Source organism: Prunus persica, chromosome G2 (assembly GCF_000346465.2).
Source record: "Prunus persica cultivar Lovell chromosome G2, Prunus_persica_NCBIv2, whole genome shotgun sequence".
NCBI classification, from domain to species: domain Eukaryota; kingdom Viridiplantae; phylum Streptophyta; class Magnoliopsida; order Rosales; family Rosaceae; genus Prunus; species Prunus persica.
Window position 1 is genome coordinate 14,555,556 of NC_034010.1, and position 18,794 is coordinate 14,574,349.

The 18,794-nt window shown below is 37.6% G+C and overlaps 1 protein-coding gene and 2 pseudogenes across 1 annotated transcript; all 3 read left to right on the forward strand.

Annotated features, from left to right (window-relative positions):
- On the forward strand, positions 1,031-3,674 carry LOC109947356 (annotated as a pseudogene).
- On the forward strand, positions 8,424-9,311 carry LOC109947166 (annotated as a pseudogene).
- LOC109947531 (rust resistance kinase Lr10-like) lies at positions 13,325-16,091 on the forward strand. The gene is made up of 4 exons (XM_020557951.1): positions 13,325-14,077; positions 14,506-14,529; positions 14,702-14,725; positions 14,863-16,091. Exons 1-4 carry the CDS (start codon positions 13,387-13,389, stop codon positions 15,990-15,992), a joined length of 1,869 nt encoding a protein of 622 aa, XP_020413540.1. The 5' UTR covers positions 13,325-13,386; the 3' UTR covers positions 15,993-16,091.

Here is an 18,794-nt window from a genome sequence, read left to right on the forward strand (position 1 = left end):
GGACAAAAGTCCGGAAGGTCTATTTTCCATATAATCTTCAAGGGTCCCACTGGGTTGCAATCGAAATTGATTTCGTCAGACATACTGCAACTGTGTATGACTCCTATGTTGCTTTTACCAAATGTTCGAAGCTGGTTACACTTCTGCACCCTATTAGCGATACGCTGGCACGAGTGCTGTACGATATGCACTTTTATGAAGATTCTGAGGTTGAAGAGGTTAAGCAAAAGGGGCTGAAGATGTCGAGGTTTACGCCATTCTCAGTTTGCAGCATTGCAGATGTGCCACAACAACGAGATAGGTAAGCTTTGTGAATTTAGTGCAGTTTATCCAAATTTTACATAACTGCAGTTCTAATTTCCCAACTTATTGGCCTCACAGTACGTCTTGCGGAATCATGACCGTCAAATTCATCGAGCATCTCAGTGCTGGGATTTCGGTGGATAAAGTTGACCCTTTGAAGATCAAATATTACCGACTAAAGCTTGCAATTGAGGGTTTAAGGGGGGAGGCATATTTATGAGGTAAATGTCTTAATGTCCGTGAATTCACCTCACTCTGGACTTATGACTTGGGAATTCACTTTGCTCATTACTTATGTCAAGAACTCCTTTATATGAAGATGCAGACGTAGATGCTTTGCTGGGGGTACTTTATATGGTCATCCTGCGTTTTTGCTAGAGCTAGTTGGTTTAGTTATTATTGTGAGGTGTAATATTGTACAGTCTAGAAGCAGTGGCTAATTGCCTTACATGGCACACACACTGTTTCGATTTTGACGGTTAACTATTTTGTACACCTCCATATATAAATATAGTTGCTCTTTATGGATGCTTTTGTAGCCATTGTTCACATTTTGTCTCTGTGGTTTTGGGAATCTGTTACTAGACTTACTGAAGCATACAACTTTGTTAACATTTCTCCATTTAGTTTTGACTTAGTTCGTTTTAAATAATTTCGGCAGCAATTCTACTTTTCTGCTTAGCATTATGTTGTTATTTGAATTTGGAACCTCATACTATGTTTGCTGATCTTAGCTGGAGTAGGTACCAATCACTACTCTTTCATCTTGCATACTGGATTAGTTTCCTTGTGAATTTAGCTGTATTCGATCTGAGTGATTGTTCTCTTTGTACAGGGTATACTAGCACCATCCTGCGTAAGAATGGTAAATTATCTGAATTGATCGGTGAACTTCAGGTACCATTTTCATGATTTGTACTCTGCTTTGCTAGTGGAACTCGCAGAACATTTGTATTTGGTGTTATTTTTGTATGAGTTTTTAATTTTGTAATGCATTTGGTAAACTATGGTTTTGATCAGTTAGATAGTTTATTTATTTAGGAGCTTGTGTCTTGTTGCTCAAAAAATTGATGGATTTGTGTTTATTTCTGTTTTGTTTGCAGCCTTTGTTCAATGGAACCGGAGAACAATCAGAAGGTGACTTTGATGCGATCGCATCACAGGTATTGGAAAAACTGCTATAAATTTAGTGTCGAAGGATGCTTTGTCGTGTTCAATTTTTGTTTTTTGTAATGGATATCAATTTTCCTGTGTTACTTTGTTTTAGGTGCGCCGACTGGCAGCTGAGGTCCGGCAACTTGGCTCGTCACTACAGAGAGCCGTCCTGAAGGGGAATGACAGCTAAATTGCAAGGTAGCTTACTTTCTCTTCTGTGTTCAAATGAATTCTTAGCATGCTTTGTGCTTTTTCCTCTTGCTTATAACCACTCAATGAATGCATGCTCCTGCCCTTACTTTTTGGTTAAGTTGTAAAACGATTAATTCCTTACACGTATGTATTTCATAATGCAATAGAAACATTTTATACTTGGTTATATTTTTTCTTTGATTTTTTTAATAGGTTTGACATCACTAATAATGCCAACAGCTACCTTGGGGGCATTGGGTTATGGTTACATGTGGTGGAAGGTATCCAGATGATATATTTATGTTCATATTATTTCATCCATTGGTTCTGTGAGTTGTTGTCTTCTTTAAGCAAATCTAATATTTGCTCTTCACAAATGGTTAGGGTCTAAAATTCTCAGATCTTATGTATGTGACAAAGCGTAGTATGAATGCTGCTGTTTCAAAATTGCATAAACGTCTGGAGAGCGTGACAGAGGCTATTGCTGTAAGTTTCTTTTCGGCTGTCTATGCCAAAAAAATTAAAAAAAATTCCTGTTTTGTTTGAGTTTCTGTTAATGGGACCATGTTTGTTCCCAACATCAAATAGATTTACAGCACTCATCAATATTACTTATAGAATTTGTATAAACAATTGAAATCACAGTATTAAACATTCTTATGCTGGACAGAACACAAAGAAGCACCTGACATAGAGAGTCCAGAATTTGGACGATAAATTGCTAGAGCAGAAATATATCGAAAAGTCGATTATGGACAATGTATGTCATTTTCTGCATATCATGAGCTTTTAGTTATGAATTCATAATTCAAATTAAAAACTTCTAGTTTGATGAGGCTTATCGATGAAACTTCTGACATTATCAATATGGAAGTAATAGGATGAATGTCGCAGCTGGTTGGTTGATTATTATTATTGTTAGTCTGTGCGCTTGTGGAAAGTAATATGTGAACGTGAATTTGTAATTTCAAGCCATGCGGATGACGCATATATATAAAATATATAACTTTTGCATCTATAAATATTGTATGAGTTTTGCTTTATATGATGGGATGGTTTGGAGCTTGTCTCACCACCATGTTTGAACGAAGAAAATAAGAATAAAAGGGTAAAACTAAATGTTACTAATCACATGTTGTGTTTGCACACAGACATTTGGTTTTTGCAAACACAACATGCGATTAGTAACATTTAGTTTTTACAAACACAACATGCAATTGTATGTTGTGTTTGCAAAAACCAAATGTCTGTGTGCAAACACAACACACACAACATGCAATTGCATGTTGTGTTTGCAAAAACCAAATGTCTGTGTGCAAACACAACATGCGATTACCAACATGACCTCTACTTAGTGAGATGTTACTCAATTTACATTACGGAAGTTTAGAGTAGTTTAGACTCTCGCTTGTATCTCACCCCTTACACCCAAATTCGAGTCCCCCTCCCCGTAGATTGGATAAATTTAGAGTAGTTTAGACTCTCGTGTGTATCCAAAAAATAAATTTAAGTCATGCCACTTTCTTGCAGGGTCTAAAAGAAATTGCGGAGTCTCTGTCTGGAACTTTGACTAAGTCAACTGATGCTATTGTGCAAGACGATATTGAAGGTCCAGGAATGAAACCAACAAACCTGCTGAGGTTTAAATAAGAACTGTTTTATCTAGTATTTACATCATTCTTGAACATTGTAATGGAGCCAATCTGCTTGTATGCATATCTGATGATTTCTGCTGAGGTTCCCATTTATGGCATGCCTCTTTTTTCTTTTTTACTTTGCTTTTTTTTCTTTTGGCTGGTCATATCTGTGTGCCCGGTAGATGCATTTGGCACTATGAATTGATTCGGTGGCAGTTACAAATTAACATAGGTCTTAATTCTGGAACTGCCCTTCATAAATGGCTTCATCTGTACTTAACCCAGTTGTTTTTGCAGGTCGGTCTCAACCAAGTGTTGATTGCAATATTCTAAACAAGATGACCATACACTGTTATTTGATGTAGGTACACGTATGAGATGGCTTAGCTTTAATTGGTTTGGTTGTTCCAAGTTTTATGTACACAATCCCACAGTAACTGCCGAGTTGTTTTTCATTTCACATATTTCTCCGTGGTATTTTTTTCCCCAATATTCTGATTATGGAGATGAAGTAAATATTACTGTGGAGCTTATAGCATGTTTAGTTTATTTTGTGGGCATGACTTATGTTCTTGGTAACCCTTTTTCTTCAAAATCTCTAGTTTCTGTCATCTGAAGTCTTTCCAGTCATTCAACTCAAAAAGTCTCCAACCCACTTTGGAATGGCAAAACAAGTGTTAGAAGGCCATAAATAAATAGCCACAAGTTCTCATACATGTATATAAAAAGTGTGAAGTTGAAACCTACAGACGACAAGGGAAGAAGGAAGCTCTGTCCCATAGAGGTGATCCGTGGAGTAAACATGTTTATGCCACCATTCCAAATTGACTGCCCCCTCGAATTGCACAATGGCAATATGCTCTCCTCCTGCGACTCTAAAGTAGGCAAACATTGGTGTTGGAAGGACATGTAAAAGGGTTATTGTGCATTCCATTGTACAAGCTTGAATGGATTTTCTTTTCTGTTGTATTTGGCCCTTCTGTTTTCAAGCATGCCAAAAATCATCCTGGTTTTGTAATATGTGGTTTGTGCCCAATTAATTTACCGTGGATGTTGCATTTTTGTACCCAATATTTGATAGCTGCCTTCTTTTGAACGACAATTCATTGAGGGAGAGAATTTCTTTCCTTTTGAATATGAATCCATGTGCAACTCCAACTATCATTTGAAAGGTCCAAATCAATTCATGGTAATGTAAGGATGGATAACAATTTGTCGTGTCCGTCATATTTGAATTCAGGATTACTTTCAACGAAGTGGAGACTTATTAGACCACATGCCATTGACATACGATATAAGAGCAATATTAGGTCAATATAGGTGCACTATAGAGGCAATATTAGAGCAATATAAGGGCCATACGATAGCAATAGTTTTACAATATACATCCAATAGGGTGGCAATATGCATACACTATCTATGCAATACAAAGGCAATATTAAGGCAATATAAATACAATAGAACTACAATATTAAGTCAATCTACATACAATACATACACATTACAGACAACATTTTACACATGCAAAAGAAATCGCCACCGAACCTTAACAATACTATCCCGCGAAGGGAAAATGAAGGCAATAAAAGATCCATGTACTCGGGTAAGATGAACTGAAGCAGCACTCACCGTTACTACAGGTCCATCAAAAGATCCATGTCTTTGTCCTTTCTCCTTGCTGCATGCACGAGGCTATGATGAGCCATTCCCTCAGCACCCATATTCAGCACCTGCCAGACACCAACTACATCAATTTCACTCCAATTGTAGTCTGGTGAGATGACCGAAGCATAATCTCGGAACATTTCGAAGCCGTTGTTGAAACATTCAACCATTTCATGGTTATATTCTTCAGATTGTGTGAATTTTTCGACGGCATTTTTCTTTCTCTCTTCCAATTGCAACTTCAAGGACTCTAACTCTTTGCTCCGACTTTTTGCTTTTAGAGTTTGCTTCACCTCTCCAGCATATGCTTTGTTCAACTTGTTGGCCAAGTTTCCCATAACTTGGCCATGAATATCGCACTTACTCTCCCACCAATTTGTTGCCTTTGACATATATTGGAGGTGGTGCTTGACGGCAGAGATTTTGTCAAGCGGATCATTGCTCTCAGCCTCACTTCCAGATGAAGTGGGATCATGATTGGGAGTCCGAGGTGGAGATGGGAATGGCACATGCCACGGCTGGTCCCCCGGGTAACTGACATGCTCATTTGGAGGGTGTACATCCGACATCTTTAAGTATTGCTGGGGACAATTCACAGCTGTTGCCTGCAACAAAACAAATAAAGGTACATTCAGTCTCCAGTTGTAAACGACAATATGGTTAGCTTTAGTGGAGAATATTTGCGTTTCAATAAGACTAATTACCTTTCCCGTTAAGAAGGTGCCTATGTTGCAGTTCTATATAGGAAGGTTCAGTTATATGTACGAACTTATATGAAGTATATTGGGTATTTAGTTGGTGCATTCAATTGATGTGATTGCAAACTACACCATTAACTCCTTGGCTGTAATTTACAGCAGTACAACATTACATTAACAACAATAAAATTGGCTTCCAAACAACAAAAAAGCAAACCTTAATGGGATATTGAAAATTGTGGATTTCAACCCAAAATAGGACTATGTAACTAAGCATTTATTGCGAATTTCAGAACAGAAAATTGGAAAATTGGAAAATTGGAAAATAGAAAAAGTGAAAACTTGGAGAATGGGAAATAAGGAAACTTGGAAAATTGGAAATAGAACAAAAGGAAAATTGGAAAATCGGAAATACGAAAAAATGGAAAGTTGGAAATTTGGAAAATTGGAAAATTGGAAAATTGGAAATAGGAAAAAAGGAAAAAATGGAAAGAGGAAACTAGGCAATAGGATAAAATGACACTTGGAAAATTGGAAAATTGGAAAAAGGAAAAAAGGACACTTGGAAAATAGGAAATTTGGAAATTGGAAATTGGAAATTTGGGTAATTGGAAAATAAAGCAACTTGGAAAATTGGAAAATTTGAAATTGGACAAAAGGAAACGTGGAAAATAGGAAAATAGGAAAATAGGAAAAAGGAAAAAGAGGAAACTCTGAAAACATGAAAATTGGAAAATTCGAAATAGGAAATAGGAAAAAAGGACACTTGGAAAATAGGCAAATTCGCAAATTGGAAAATTGAAAATTGGATAATTGGAAAATTGGAATATTGGATAACTGGATAATTGAAAAATAGGAAATAAGGCAACTTGGAAAATAGCAAAATTGGAAATAGAACAAAAGGAAAGTTAGCAAATTGAAAAATTGGAAAATTGGAAATAGGAAAAAAAGGAAACTTAGAAAATAGTCCAATTGGAAAAAAGAAAATTGGATAATTGGACAAAAACTTAAAATTTGTAAAATGGAAATAGGAAACAGGGACACATGGAAAATAAGAAAATTGGAAACGAATTGAAATTGTGGAAATGGGAAATAAGACAATTACCATATTGGACAATTTTAATTACTTTCTGAATTAGGCAAAGTAGGCAACTTTTTTTAATTACAAAATGGGAAAATGGGAACATTGAAAAATTGGAAAACTGGAAATAGAACAAAAGGAAACTTGGGAAATTGCACAATAGGAAAATAGGGAATAGGAAAAAATAGGCAAAAATAATGGAAAATTGGAAAATTGGAAAATTGGATGACACATGGAAAATAGGAAAATATGAATAATGGAAAAATGGAAACGAATTGAGATTGCTGAAATGAGAAATAAGACAATAACCATATTGGTCAATTTGAATGAGTTGGTCAATTAGGCAAATAGGCAAATCCCTTATTTGAATTACATAATGGGAAAATTACCAAGTTCGGAACGTCCAACATACAAATATATTACAAAAAGGCATACAGTCAACTGGGTAATAACTCCCGCCCAATACTATCCCGCCTAAGACTCCCGCCAATCCCTCCCGCCAATTACTCCCCCTAATCCCTCCCGCCAATAACTCTCTGAGTTACTCCATGCCATTAAAACCTGCCTATATTAATCAACCCAGCTGTTTGAAATGAAAACTTCCATCACATTAACTCCTGCTTATAGCCATTACCTTCCCCACTGATTTCACTCACATCGCATTTAGTCCCCTTTTTTTCCAATTAAGTTGTACACCAGGCTACAATAAATATCGAAGACCATGGACCATAACCTCACACCAAACCCAACGCTTTCAATTACTGAAGGAGGGGAGACTAAAACACAAGCCAAGTCACCCAATTCACTCCCTGCAGACTTGGTCCATGGCATGCAGCAATGTCGAGGCAATACCATGTTTTGAAAAAATCTTCATGCAGACATAGTTTCAAAAATTGTGGAGGGCCAAGCTAGATGGGGTGTCATAAAAAACCGCACAATTCGCTCTCGTTATCATGGGCGCATGCATCTCCTACATATAAAGACAATGAAAGCAAAAATTGAAATTGCCCCTGCCATTGCAATTATGGTATTCAAGGAATCAGAAGCAATGGCCAAGTTGAAGCAAGAAGAAGTGGAAAGCGGATTCGAACTATTTCGTAAGTTTGCAAAAATAGTGGATCCGGCAGGAAACTGGGCCAACATCACTGTGGCCGGGGTCATGAATTTCATGGGTCGCGGTCACCGCACTTGAAGAGTATGCAACTTCGAATTTGTCAACAGCAGGGAAATGGAACTATGAGGTGGCGTATTTTTGTATTATGTAACGATGGGGTGGCCTGTTGTTGTATTATGTAAGTTTGGAAATAGGATTTTATGGAATGATGAAGCCTCTTTTTGTATTTGTGCGTATACAGTTTATCGGTGTCCAGTTCAGTGGCGATATAGCAGCAATAACTATACAATAAACATGCGTATAATGGCAATATTATGTCAATAAGAGTACAATAGAGTGATGATAGAGTTACAATATGATCCTATTACAGTACGTATTGCATCAGAATATTTTTTAAATTATTTGGTCCAAAAAAATACTAATAACTAAACAAAAAAGTAATTACAACCTGGAAAAATGATGAATTATACATCCCTTAAAAGACATATGGCCTACAATACAGACCTTCAAAATGAACTATATATATATATAATGCATGCCTTGTAGCACCATCACATCCCTCCCTAAATCACACAAACATGACACCCCAAAACCTCATGCTCCTTCCTCTTTCAACCCCTAAATTATCCATTGGATGCCCAATACTAGATGACTGCTTGGGGGGTGGGATACCCTGCAACTCCATAACAGAATTGGTAGGGGAGAGTTGTTCTGGGAAGACGCAGCTTTGTCTCCAACTTACGGTACGAGCTCAGCTCCCACCCTCACATGGCGGACTAGGGGGCTCCTCCGTCTACATATTCACAGAATTCAGCTTCCCATTTCGTCGATTGCAACAACTAGGCAACCTTTATCATGCATCATACCCCAACTTAATAAGGTTGGAGCCATTGGAAGACATATATGTTCATGGTGTTCATGATGCTCAACAACTCATCCATGTCCTTGGAGGCATAGAAGCATTTATTGCCATTGATCACACCCGCCTACCTGTGAAACTCATTGTCATTGATTCCATTGCTGCATTGTTCCGATCACAGTATCAGACAACACCGGCAGATTTGAAACAGCGGTCTGAAATATTCTTCAACATATCTGGGACATTGAAGGGTTTAGCAAATAAGTTTGGGTTGGTGGTGGTTGTCACCAACCAAGTGGTGGATTTTATTGGGCCACATGATAAAGTGAATGGGGTGAGGTTGGGAAACTTGGAGTCCCTGGACACATAAGGCAGACGGGTGAGTCCAGCTTTGGGACTGGCTTGGGAACATTGCATAAATTCAAGAGTGTTCTTGGCAAGACATGAGCAATCTATTGAGGTTAACATTCGTAATGCTCCTTCAACAAGTATATGTAGTCAAACACATAGGACATTTCACCTTGTATTTGCCCCACATCTGGCCTATGCATCGGCCGAATTTGTAATCAGAAAAGAAGGTATAGTCGGAGTATCACAGTAACTGTGTAATATAGGAATTCTAAGAACTTTAATGTTTTGGATCCATTTGGAATTACATTCCAGTCCCTTTAATTTCGCACTCAAATTATAATAGCAATCTAGAAGCAATACCAGTACAATAAAAGTTCAATATAATAGCAATCTGTCAGCAATACAGCTTGCTGTAGCAATGCAACCCAAATTATGCAAATTTAAAAGAATTCACATTCAACATAACACGAAACCTACCACAAATAAAAGTAGAGTTTACATGACCTACCAAAGCAACACAAATCATATTGTCTAAGATACATTGCGCAATGGAATATTGTTTTTACAAGTGCTTTTATTGTGGCCTGCGGAACCGCACCTTGAGCACTTTCTTCTAATGGTGCCCTTTCCCTGCGAGGGAATTCTTATCTTCTTTTGTCTGCCTAGCATGACCCTTGCCATGGGAGGCAGCACAACTCGACTTCGAACATCTTCAGGAATATCCCACATTCCGTGAGGTTGTACCGGGTAGATGCTATCCGAATAAGCATCCATCCAGGTTTTCCGAGTGTAACACCGAGAAGCATTTGCGTATACATTTACTTTCAAGAAGCGGCAAACTGCAACTACATGCTTGCAAGGTAGCTGCTCAAGCTAAAACTTTCTACAACTACAACTGTTGTTCGTCAAATCTACGAGGCCGTCCATATCACTGTCCAAAACATTAAACAGTGCATTATTTACTCTAACCACATTCATCCTTGCAGCATCCTCCAATTTGTTCCTCAACTTTTTCTCTCCAAAATTGGGGCACAATGTTGTTGTGCAATTCAAAGCCAACTCACGACGTTCGGTGAACCATTTCACAAGGAGATTAACAATTTCCCCTATCAAATGAACCACTGGCAGCATCCTTGCAAACCTAAGGACTGAGTTCATTGACTCCGCAATATTTGTTATCATTACATTGTAGCGGTGTCCATCCATGTGAGCTCTAGACCACTTATGTAACCCTGCCTCTTCAAGATATTGAGCAACATGTTCCTTTCGCTTGATCTTGCGAAAATGACAATCAAATTCAGCAATGGAATAAGATTTCGCAGCCTGCTCAAAGTGCATAAGTATGTGATCACGCTTTTTCAACTTGCAAGTGCGTTTCACGTTCCCCTTCATATGATAAAAGCATATGCCATGTTGTGCAGTTGGAAAAATTTTGTTCCACACATTCTCTATGCTAACATTGCGATCAGAAATAATAACAAGATTGGGACACTCACCAATGGCTTCATGAAGTTTAGTGAAAAACCAATGCCATGATGCATCCGTCTCCAAATCCCCGATCCCAAAAGCAAGAGGATATATATTTCGATTACCATCGAATGCATTTGCTACAAACATAATACCCTTATACTTGGATTTTAAATGAGTGGCATCCACGGCTATCACTGGGCGCATGGAAGAACGGAACCCTCTAATACATGCGCCAACCGCCATAAATAAATACACAAAGTGATTGTTCTCATCAGTTTGGATGTGTGTTTTTGTGCCGGGATTCATACGCTCCAATTCATAGCAATAAGCTGGAAGGATATAATATGCCTCCTTCGCTGATCCTCTAATGGACAATAGAGCTAACTCCCTTGCTTTCCAAGCTTTCGAATAATGGATGGTGCAACCAAAGTTGTGTTTCACATCTCTCATAATGTCACTTGGTGTGTATATTGTCTGACAATCCTTCAACTTCCTTTTAAGTGAAGTGGCTACAAGTGCTGCGGTTGCTTGACGATGCTTGTCACTTACGAACCTCAAATCACATTCATGGACAGTTGTACACCTCACAATCATGAAGCTGTATTCTCCAATTCTCGATGCTCGGACCCGCCATGGGCATGGACGTTGACAACAAACCACAAGCAACCTCTTAGTGCAAGAGAATTGCACCTTAAATTCAAAGTGGCCTCTTAATGCCGTCAACCGTAACTCCGTCAACAATGCTTTCTTACTAGAGAAAATTTTCCCAACTGTAATTTTCGGATTCCAATCACTTCGTGAAAACCCGCTGTCCAAATATGCTTCTTCATCATTTACATCGGCTGCATTGTACCGATTTTGTTCACCCATTTGACTCCAATAATGTTGACGAGTGGGTTCAGATTCTCCTCCTAAACGTATTATTGGCAACTGGGCAGCTGTGTTCAAGCAGCCCAAATTAGGAAGGGCAGAGTACACTGACACTTCATTTCTTTCAGTACCATTATCACCACCATGCATCTCCTCCACCTCGCTAAAATCAATCATATCCATAAAATCTGTCCCTACTTCACCTCCCACATCAGTGACATTTGTATTATTCCAAGTTACTTCATTGCTTTCAACAATGGCAACTGAAGAATGACCCATCCGACTACTATCTGTCGTGATATGCATACTATGAACTACATCATTTGTCAGTCCTTTATCTTCTATACTCACGAGTAAGGGAGCTAGTTTTGAAGGTGTTACCTCGGAATTGTACTTCATAAAAAAATTGACATCATCATCGTCCTCAATCTTTATGTGCTTCCACTCATTCGAGGCCACCAAAACTGAGAATTTTAAGCAAACCTTGTCTTCCCTGCTGTTTGTATTACCAATTTGATGCACACGGTCCAACAGTTCAGCAAATTTGATGGTCCGTGGAACTATTAAGCCTTTTGAGTCACCCCCTTCGTATTTGCACATCTTCTTCGAGGTGACCCATTTTCTATTGTAGCACACGAGAATAACAATTGTCTCCATTTCTGACCATGACAAAACAACATTTCATTAACACAATATAACCACAATAACCATACAATACAATACAATAGCAATATAACCACAATATAACAGCAATATAGCAGCAATATATAAGCAATATAATGGCAATATAACAGCAATACGACTGTAAAATAAGAGGAACACAACAACAGTACACCAGTAACACATCAGAATCACACTATACAGATCTACTACATCAAATGGAAAATCCCAAGTTTCAAGATTCACATATCCAGACCAATCTAAATGCAATTGGTACAAACCCAGATGAATGAGCATGAATATTCAACAAAACCTAACCCAAAGAAATTAAAGCCAAAACAAATTTAACACAAACCCAAACAATCAAACTATAACCCATTTCACATAATCCCACTGATATTAAGAAAATAACCATCAACACTACCTTTTCGAGGTCGGCAATCCACTAGAGCTTCAAGGTTGCAAGCAGCTATTCAGAAGACATAGCTAAAGGGAGGGGTTCGCGATTCCAAACAGAGAGCAAGAGATCGAATAGGGGAGAAAGAGACATAACGAAGCTAGAGAGAGAAACAGCTGCGCTATGAGAAAGAGAGCAAAGAGAGAGACAGAGAGTTGTGCTAGAGAGAGAGAGAGCCAAGAGAGACACAGAGAGCTGTGATAGACATATACCAAAGAGAAAGAGAGCTGTGCCAGAGAGAGAGAGAGCTGTGTGAGCTAAGAGAGAACAAAATTTCTGAACTTGTGAAAATCAGCAATAAGTGGACAATAATTTTATATTTATAGGTGATAGTTGTACAAAAATTGGGAAGGGGTGGTATTTTTAGTTAAAATTATGAAATGGGTGTCATTTTAAGCTATTTTTTCAGGGTTTAGGCTGGTAGCAGGCCACCAAATATTCAAAGCTTTTCCTACATGATTTGAGGCACCACTTCCCTCTTTGTCACCTGCTTTTTGACAAGGAAGGCATGTGCCATCATTTCCCCCCAAAGCCCACGAAATTGCCACAAGGTAGAAGCCAGCAAACAATAATAAAGTGGCTCTCACACACTTAACTAAACAATAATTTTGACCAATATTCAACAAAGAATTTTCAACATGGCATTGTCCCCCACTTTCAATTCAGAGCATGGAATTGGCCTTCGCGTCAATGATCACTTGGAAGAAATTCATTGGCAATATGCAAAAGCGGGTCCAAGGGATTTGGCATATATCTATCAAGCTCCTGTCAAACGCGGCTTTGAGCTCCAAGTCGTCGTGACAATAGAATTGCAGCAGCCGCTTGACCAAAGCTAGCTAGCGGATTGAAGAAGTGTCTGAAAATTTATCTCTTCATGGCAAGAACTTGCAGATTATGTGTTCTCGTTATAGTAAGTGTATTAGTGTTTGGTCCAACTGCCTTTTTTCCCTTTTTCCTTTTTGTCACATTTACGAAGAGCCATTTCAATAGCACATCAATTACGAAGAGCCATGGTAAGTGCATCCCGTCTGCCTGCGGGAACATCCACAACATAATCAGCCCTTTTCGACTAGCCAACGATCCAAATCAAAGCAAGTGCACAAACTGGAATTACCACTACCTCTTTTGTCACAACAACCTCACAGTATTGACAGTAGATTGGGGAGACTACTCTGTGCAAGCAATCAACTACGACAACTTCACAATCCGAGTTGTAGATCCTGGCATTCGCAACAATGATTTCTCCTCCATCCCCCGTTATTCGCTTTCCATTTACAACTTAACTTATAGTCATCTTCGATTATCCTCAAGTACAACACCTATAACTTTCTTCAAGTGTGCAAAAGCAGAGAACTCGTCTGTAATGAGAACATATAATTATGTCAAGCAAGGGAATATAACGGCATCAGATATGGAGGACGGGTGCAGAATAGAGTGGACGACTTTGATGAGTAAGTCGTTCTTGTACGGAAAGGACAGGAACTTTTCTTATCATGACATACACAACGCACTAGGGTATGGCTTTGAGCTTCAATTCGGCGTTCCCAGGTTCAGCTACATATTAGGTTTGTGAATTACTTGCTATATTCCAAGTCTACAATTTCTTACTCAAACTTTCTGACTTTTTGTTACGCTTTATTTCTCATTTTCAATCATTTATTTTGTTTAGTTTTATTTGAAATAAGGCGATACAGAGCTGAAAATGAGAAAGACATATGGAGAAAATATGTCAAATATTCTTTGAAAATAAAAATTCTAAAAATTTTAAATAGTTTTATTACTTGTATTTTGTCTGCCTAATTTAAATTCCCTTCTCTCTTCTTCCTCATATAATGTAGTTTGCTAATTAGTCTTAGTCAACCATTAAGCAGGGCAGAGTATATATATATATATATATATATATATATATATATATATATATATCTGTGTTTTGAAATTTCAAACTTATTGTCAAGCCTTTGATTTTGGTCATTTTTTCTTGTATCTCTTGCAGGTATTGACCTTTTGCTGACATACGGTAAGAGTTTCATATTCCTTTCCCTTCTCTCTTCTTCCTCATATGATGTAGTTTGCTAATTAGTCTTAGTCAACCATTACGCAGGGCAGAGTATATATATATCTGTGTTTCGAAATTTCAAATTTATTGTCAAGCCTTTGATTTTGGTCACATTTTCTTGTATCTCTTGCAGGTATTGAGCTTTTGCTGTCATACGGTAAGAGTTTGCATATTCCTTTAGTGCAGAATTATAGTCAGTAGAAAAAACAAATGGAAGCAAAGAGTAAGGTTTTTAATATATTATATCCAATAAAGCATGTCATTTGTGATTCTTTTTGTGATGTTGCTTTGCAGGAGCATTTTTCCCAATAAGATCTATATTTGGGTTTCCATTTCTGGCTGCTCTTCTAATCTACAAACAACGAAGAATGCATTTGTCAATGTATAGCAACATAGAAGATTTCCTGCAAAGTGATAACAACCTCAGTCCGATAAGGTACTCTTACTCAGATATTAAAAAGATGACCAGTAGATTCAATGAGAAGTTGGGTGAAGGAGGTTATGGCACTGTATTTAAAGGAAAGTTACGCAGTGGTCGATTTGTAGCAGTTAAAATGTTGGAGAAGCCTAAAGCTAATGGACAAGATTTCATAAGTGAGGTAGCTACTATTGGGAGGATTCACCATTTTAACATGGTTCAACTTGTTGGTTATTGTGTTGAGGGATCAAAGCGTGCCTTAATTTATAACTTCATGCCAAATGGATCTCTTGATAAATACATTTATTGCAAAGAAGGAAGCAACCCCTTAAGTTGCATGAAAATGTATGAGATTTCACTTGGAGTGGCTCAAGGGATTGAATATCTACATCGAGGTTGTGACATGCAAATTCTACATTTTGACATCAAGCCTCACAATATTCTTCTGGATGAGAATTTCATCCCAAAGATTTCTGACTTTGGGCTTGCAAAGCTATATCCGGTAGGTAATACCATCGTCTCTTTGACGGCAGCAAGAGGAACAATGGGATACATGGCTCCTGAGTTGTTTTACAAAAATATTGGAGGTGTCTCATACAAAGCTGATGTCTATAGTTTTGGAATGTTGTTGATGGAAATGGCAAGTAGAAGGAAGAATTTGAACGCATCCACAGAGCATTCAAGCCAAATTTATTTTCCTCGTTGGGTCTCAGACCAATTTTGCATGGGCAAAGAGTTTGAGATGGATGATGCTACAGAAGAGGAAAAGAAAATATTAAAAAAGATGATTATAACTGCTTTATGGTGTATACAATTGAAGCCAAGCGATCGTCCTTCGATGAACAAAGTTATAGAGATGCTTGAGGGAGAGGTTGAATGCTTGCAGCTCCCTCCCAAGCTTCTTTTATATCCACAACAAGAGATACCCAGAGACAATCTTCATGGTAATTCGAATCCAATGTGTTCTAACACAGAGCTAACATGTAGTACTCTGTCAGCTAGGTGATGAGTAGGACTCAATTAGAGTTTCAACTTTAATTTCAGTTTTATTATTATTTAAGCTAATAAGGGAAATATATGGGTTCAAGTTGCATACATTAAAAATACGTATTTATTTTGAACAAATACTAATGTAGTTTTGCTCCTCTGCCACCACAAGCATCACCATCGTTGCCACATCACTACCACCAACATTGAGTCATATCTCATATATAGTTTTTTTGTTTTTTTATTTTTTGAAAAATGCTAAGGGGACCACCTTTAGCAAAAAATTTACCCGTAACGGGGGATAGCAAAAGGGATAGCAATATTTTGCTATCCCCAATCAATAACACAATGACCTGTGAAACGACTATCATACGTGTCATTGCGTTATTGGTTGGGAATAGCAAAAAGTGTTATCCCGTTATATGAGAGTTTTCTCTCCATTTTTAGAGAGACCAACTTGTGTATCATCTCCCTAACAGAGATGAGACCCATAGTATTGGTGGGCTCCACCTTCATTAGAAAGATGATACACAAAAGATGTTTTTACAAAAATAAAATTTAAATATTGTATTTAAATTAATGTCATTTTGAATTCGCTTGCTTGGTAAAGAAATGGTTGAGTATATGCTACCAATCCTTTCTTTGCGAGTTAAACTAGCGAATCCTGAGTGCTTTGATTCTTGTGTCGACGGTGAACTGTCCAAGCATGGCTTTCTTCAACAAGTTGGCTCAGTAGAGACTGAGAGTTCAAATGCAGTTGCTCAACCTTTCTTTCACTACTACAAAAAGTGAAAAAGACTACCAGAAAAAAACGACAGTTTAACGAAAAACCGTCGTTGTGTTTGAAAAGACAATGGTTTTATAAAACCGCTGTGTAAGATTAACTTAAACACCTAACAAATGGTGATTCCAATGGTTGTTTTTTAAAAACGACACACCCAATTTAAAAAGCGACGTTTTATTGAAAAAGGTTTTCCTCAGAGTAAACTCTGAGCCCACAAACAACGGCTGAAGGTATGAATCAACCGACGTAGAAAGTAAAGATGACGGTTTAAAGAAACAGCCTCTGTTTTTACTTCGTAATAACCACGACCAAGTTTTCGTATCCGGCGTCGCAAAATTTCAAAAGAATCCACGGCGGTATATTACAAAATACCGCCATCTTAAATAAATGTACAACGACGTAAAAGATAAAATTTATCGACTTATTTCTTGTGCCATACTACGACGGTATCTTTAACTCTAACCACGTTGGTTTGTTCAATTAACGCCATATAATAAAATTTACCACGTCGTGAAGTTAAAATTACCGTCGTTTTTATTTACTTCATACGTCTATCCTTATACCTAAATGGCCGTCTTAATTACATTATTTGTTACTATTTATTTCTTGGCTTTTGGTATCCTACAATGGTAGACCAACTTAATGACCAGAATGGAGAATAACCATGACGGTTTGTATAGAAAACCGCCGACAGAATAGATTTTTCTGAGATCCAAGAGATACGTCGTGAAGTTAAAATTACTGTCGTATTTATTCACTTTATACGTCCGACCTTATATCTAAACCGTCGTCTTAATAGTAATTTTTTAAAATTTTTATTTCTTGGATTTTTTTATCCTACGTCTATAGATCAATTTAGTGACAAGAATTGAGAATAACCACGACGGTTTATATAGAAAATAGCCGTCAAAATCAGATATGAGATCCCAAGAGTTACGAAATCTTACCAGATGGAACTCTGTTCCTCATCATATTTGCATTTAGAAAGACAATTTTTTGGAAGTTGATGATGTGTTTGTGTTTGTGTTTGTGTTTGTGTTTGTGTCTTTCAGATACACAAACGCACACACACATCAACATCCAAACAATTGCCCCTAAAATTTGATGACGGCAGCCACAGATTTGCATTTAGAGAGACAATATTTTTGAGATTGATGATGTACACACATCATCAACATCCAAAAATTTGCCTCTAAAATTTGACGACGGCAGCCTAAGAGGTGAGACAGAGGGCAAAAAGAAGTTTGTGAATCAGAGAGAAAATTTTTTGAACGTTGGTGATGTATGTATGTTTGTGAATCAGATACACAAACATACACACACACACCAACACCCAAACAATTGCCTCATAAGAGGTGAGACAAAGGGCAAGAAGAAGTTGGAACCCTAATTGAAAACTGAAACTAAAAGAAAACGTGGAAAAAAACTTAATTTATAAAAAAAAAATTCATATCCACGTCGGTTATATTAAACCTAACGCCGTTTAACCAAAGAAATCAACGTCAGTTCTTGAAACACGGATGACGTATTAAACAAATGAGGTGAAGACAAACAACGTCGGTCATTAAACTAAAGCCAACGAGGTTTAGACAAACCACGTCGGTGTCTTAAAAAAAACGACGTGGTAACTTATAAATCACTTCTTCAAAAGTAAACTTTTGACGTGTAGCGCCCAACTAACCACGTCGTTTTCGGAATACAAAAAGTCAAAAGGATTTTTTGCTAACCACGTCGGTTTATATTATTTTAATGTCATGGTAACTACATACTAGGGCGGTTTATATGACCACCATCGTTGTATTTATCTTTGGGACACTATATAAACTTTTTGGTCACCTAACCTAAACTTTTACGTTCTCTCTAAAATTTTCAGTTTTCTCTCAATTTCGCTCTCATTTTCGAAAAGCTGCGTTTCTGATTCTCAGTTTCCCTCTCAACTTCTACGTTCTTCCTCGTCTTCGTCTCCAAAATTTGATTCCAAAGGAAACTTTCTTTGCAAGCCAAAGGTTTGAAAATTTTCTCACTCCGTTTTTTTTT

Excerpts from the sequence above, each read along its gene's own strand:
- LOC109947531 (XM_020557951.1), top strand. The coding sequence starts at position 13,387 with ATGGCAAGAACTTGCAGATTATGTGTTCTCGTTATAGTAAGTGTATTA. Across the intron at positions 14,078-14,505 it reads CAGGTTCAGCTACATATTAG|GTATTGACCTTTTGCTGACA; the intron begins GTTTGTGAATTA and ends TATCTCTTGCAG. Across the intron at positions 14,530-14,701 it reads TGACCTTTTGCTGACATACG|GTATTGAGCTTTTGCTGTCA; the intron begins GTAAGAGTTTCA and ends TATCTCTTGCAG.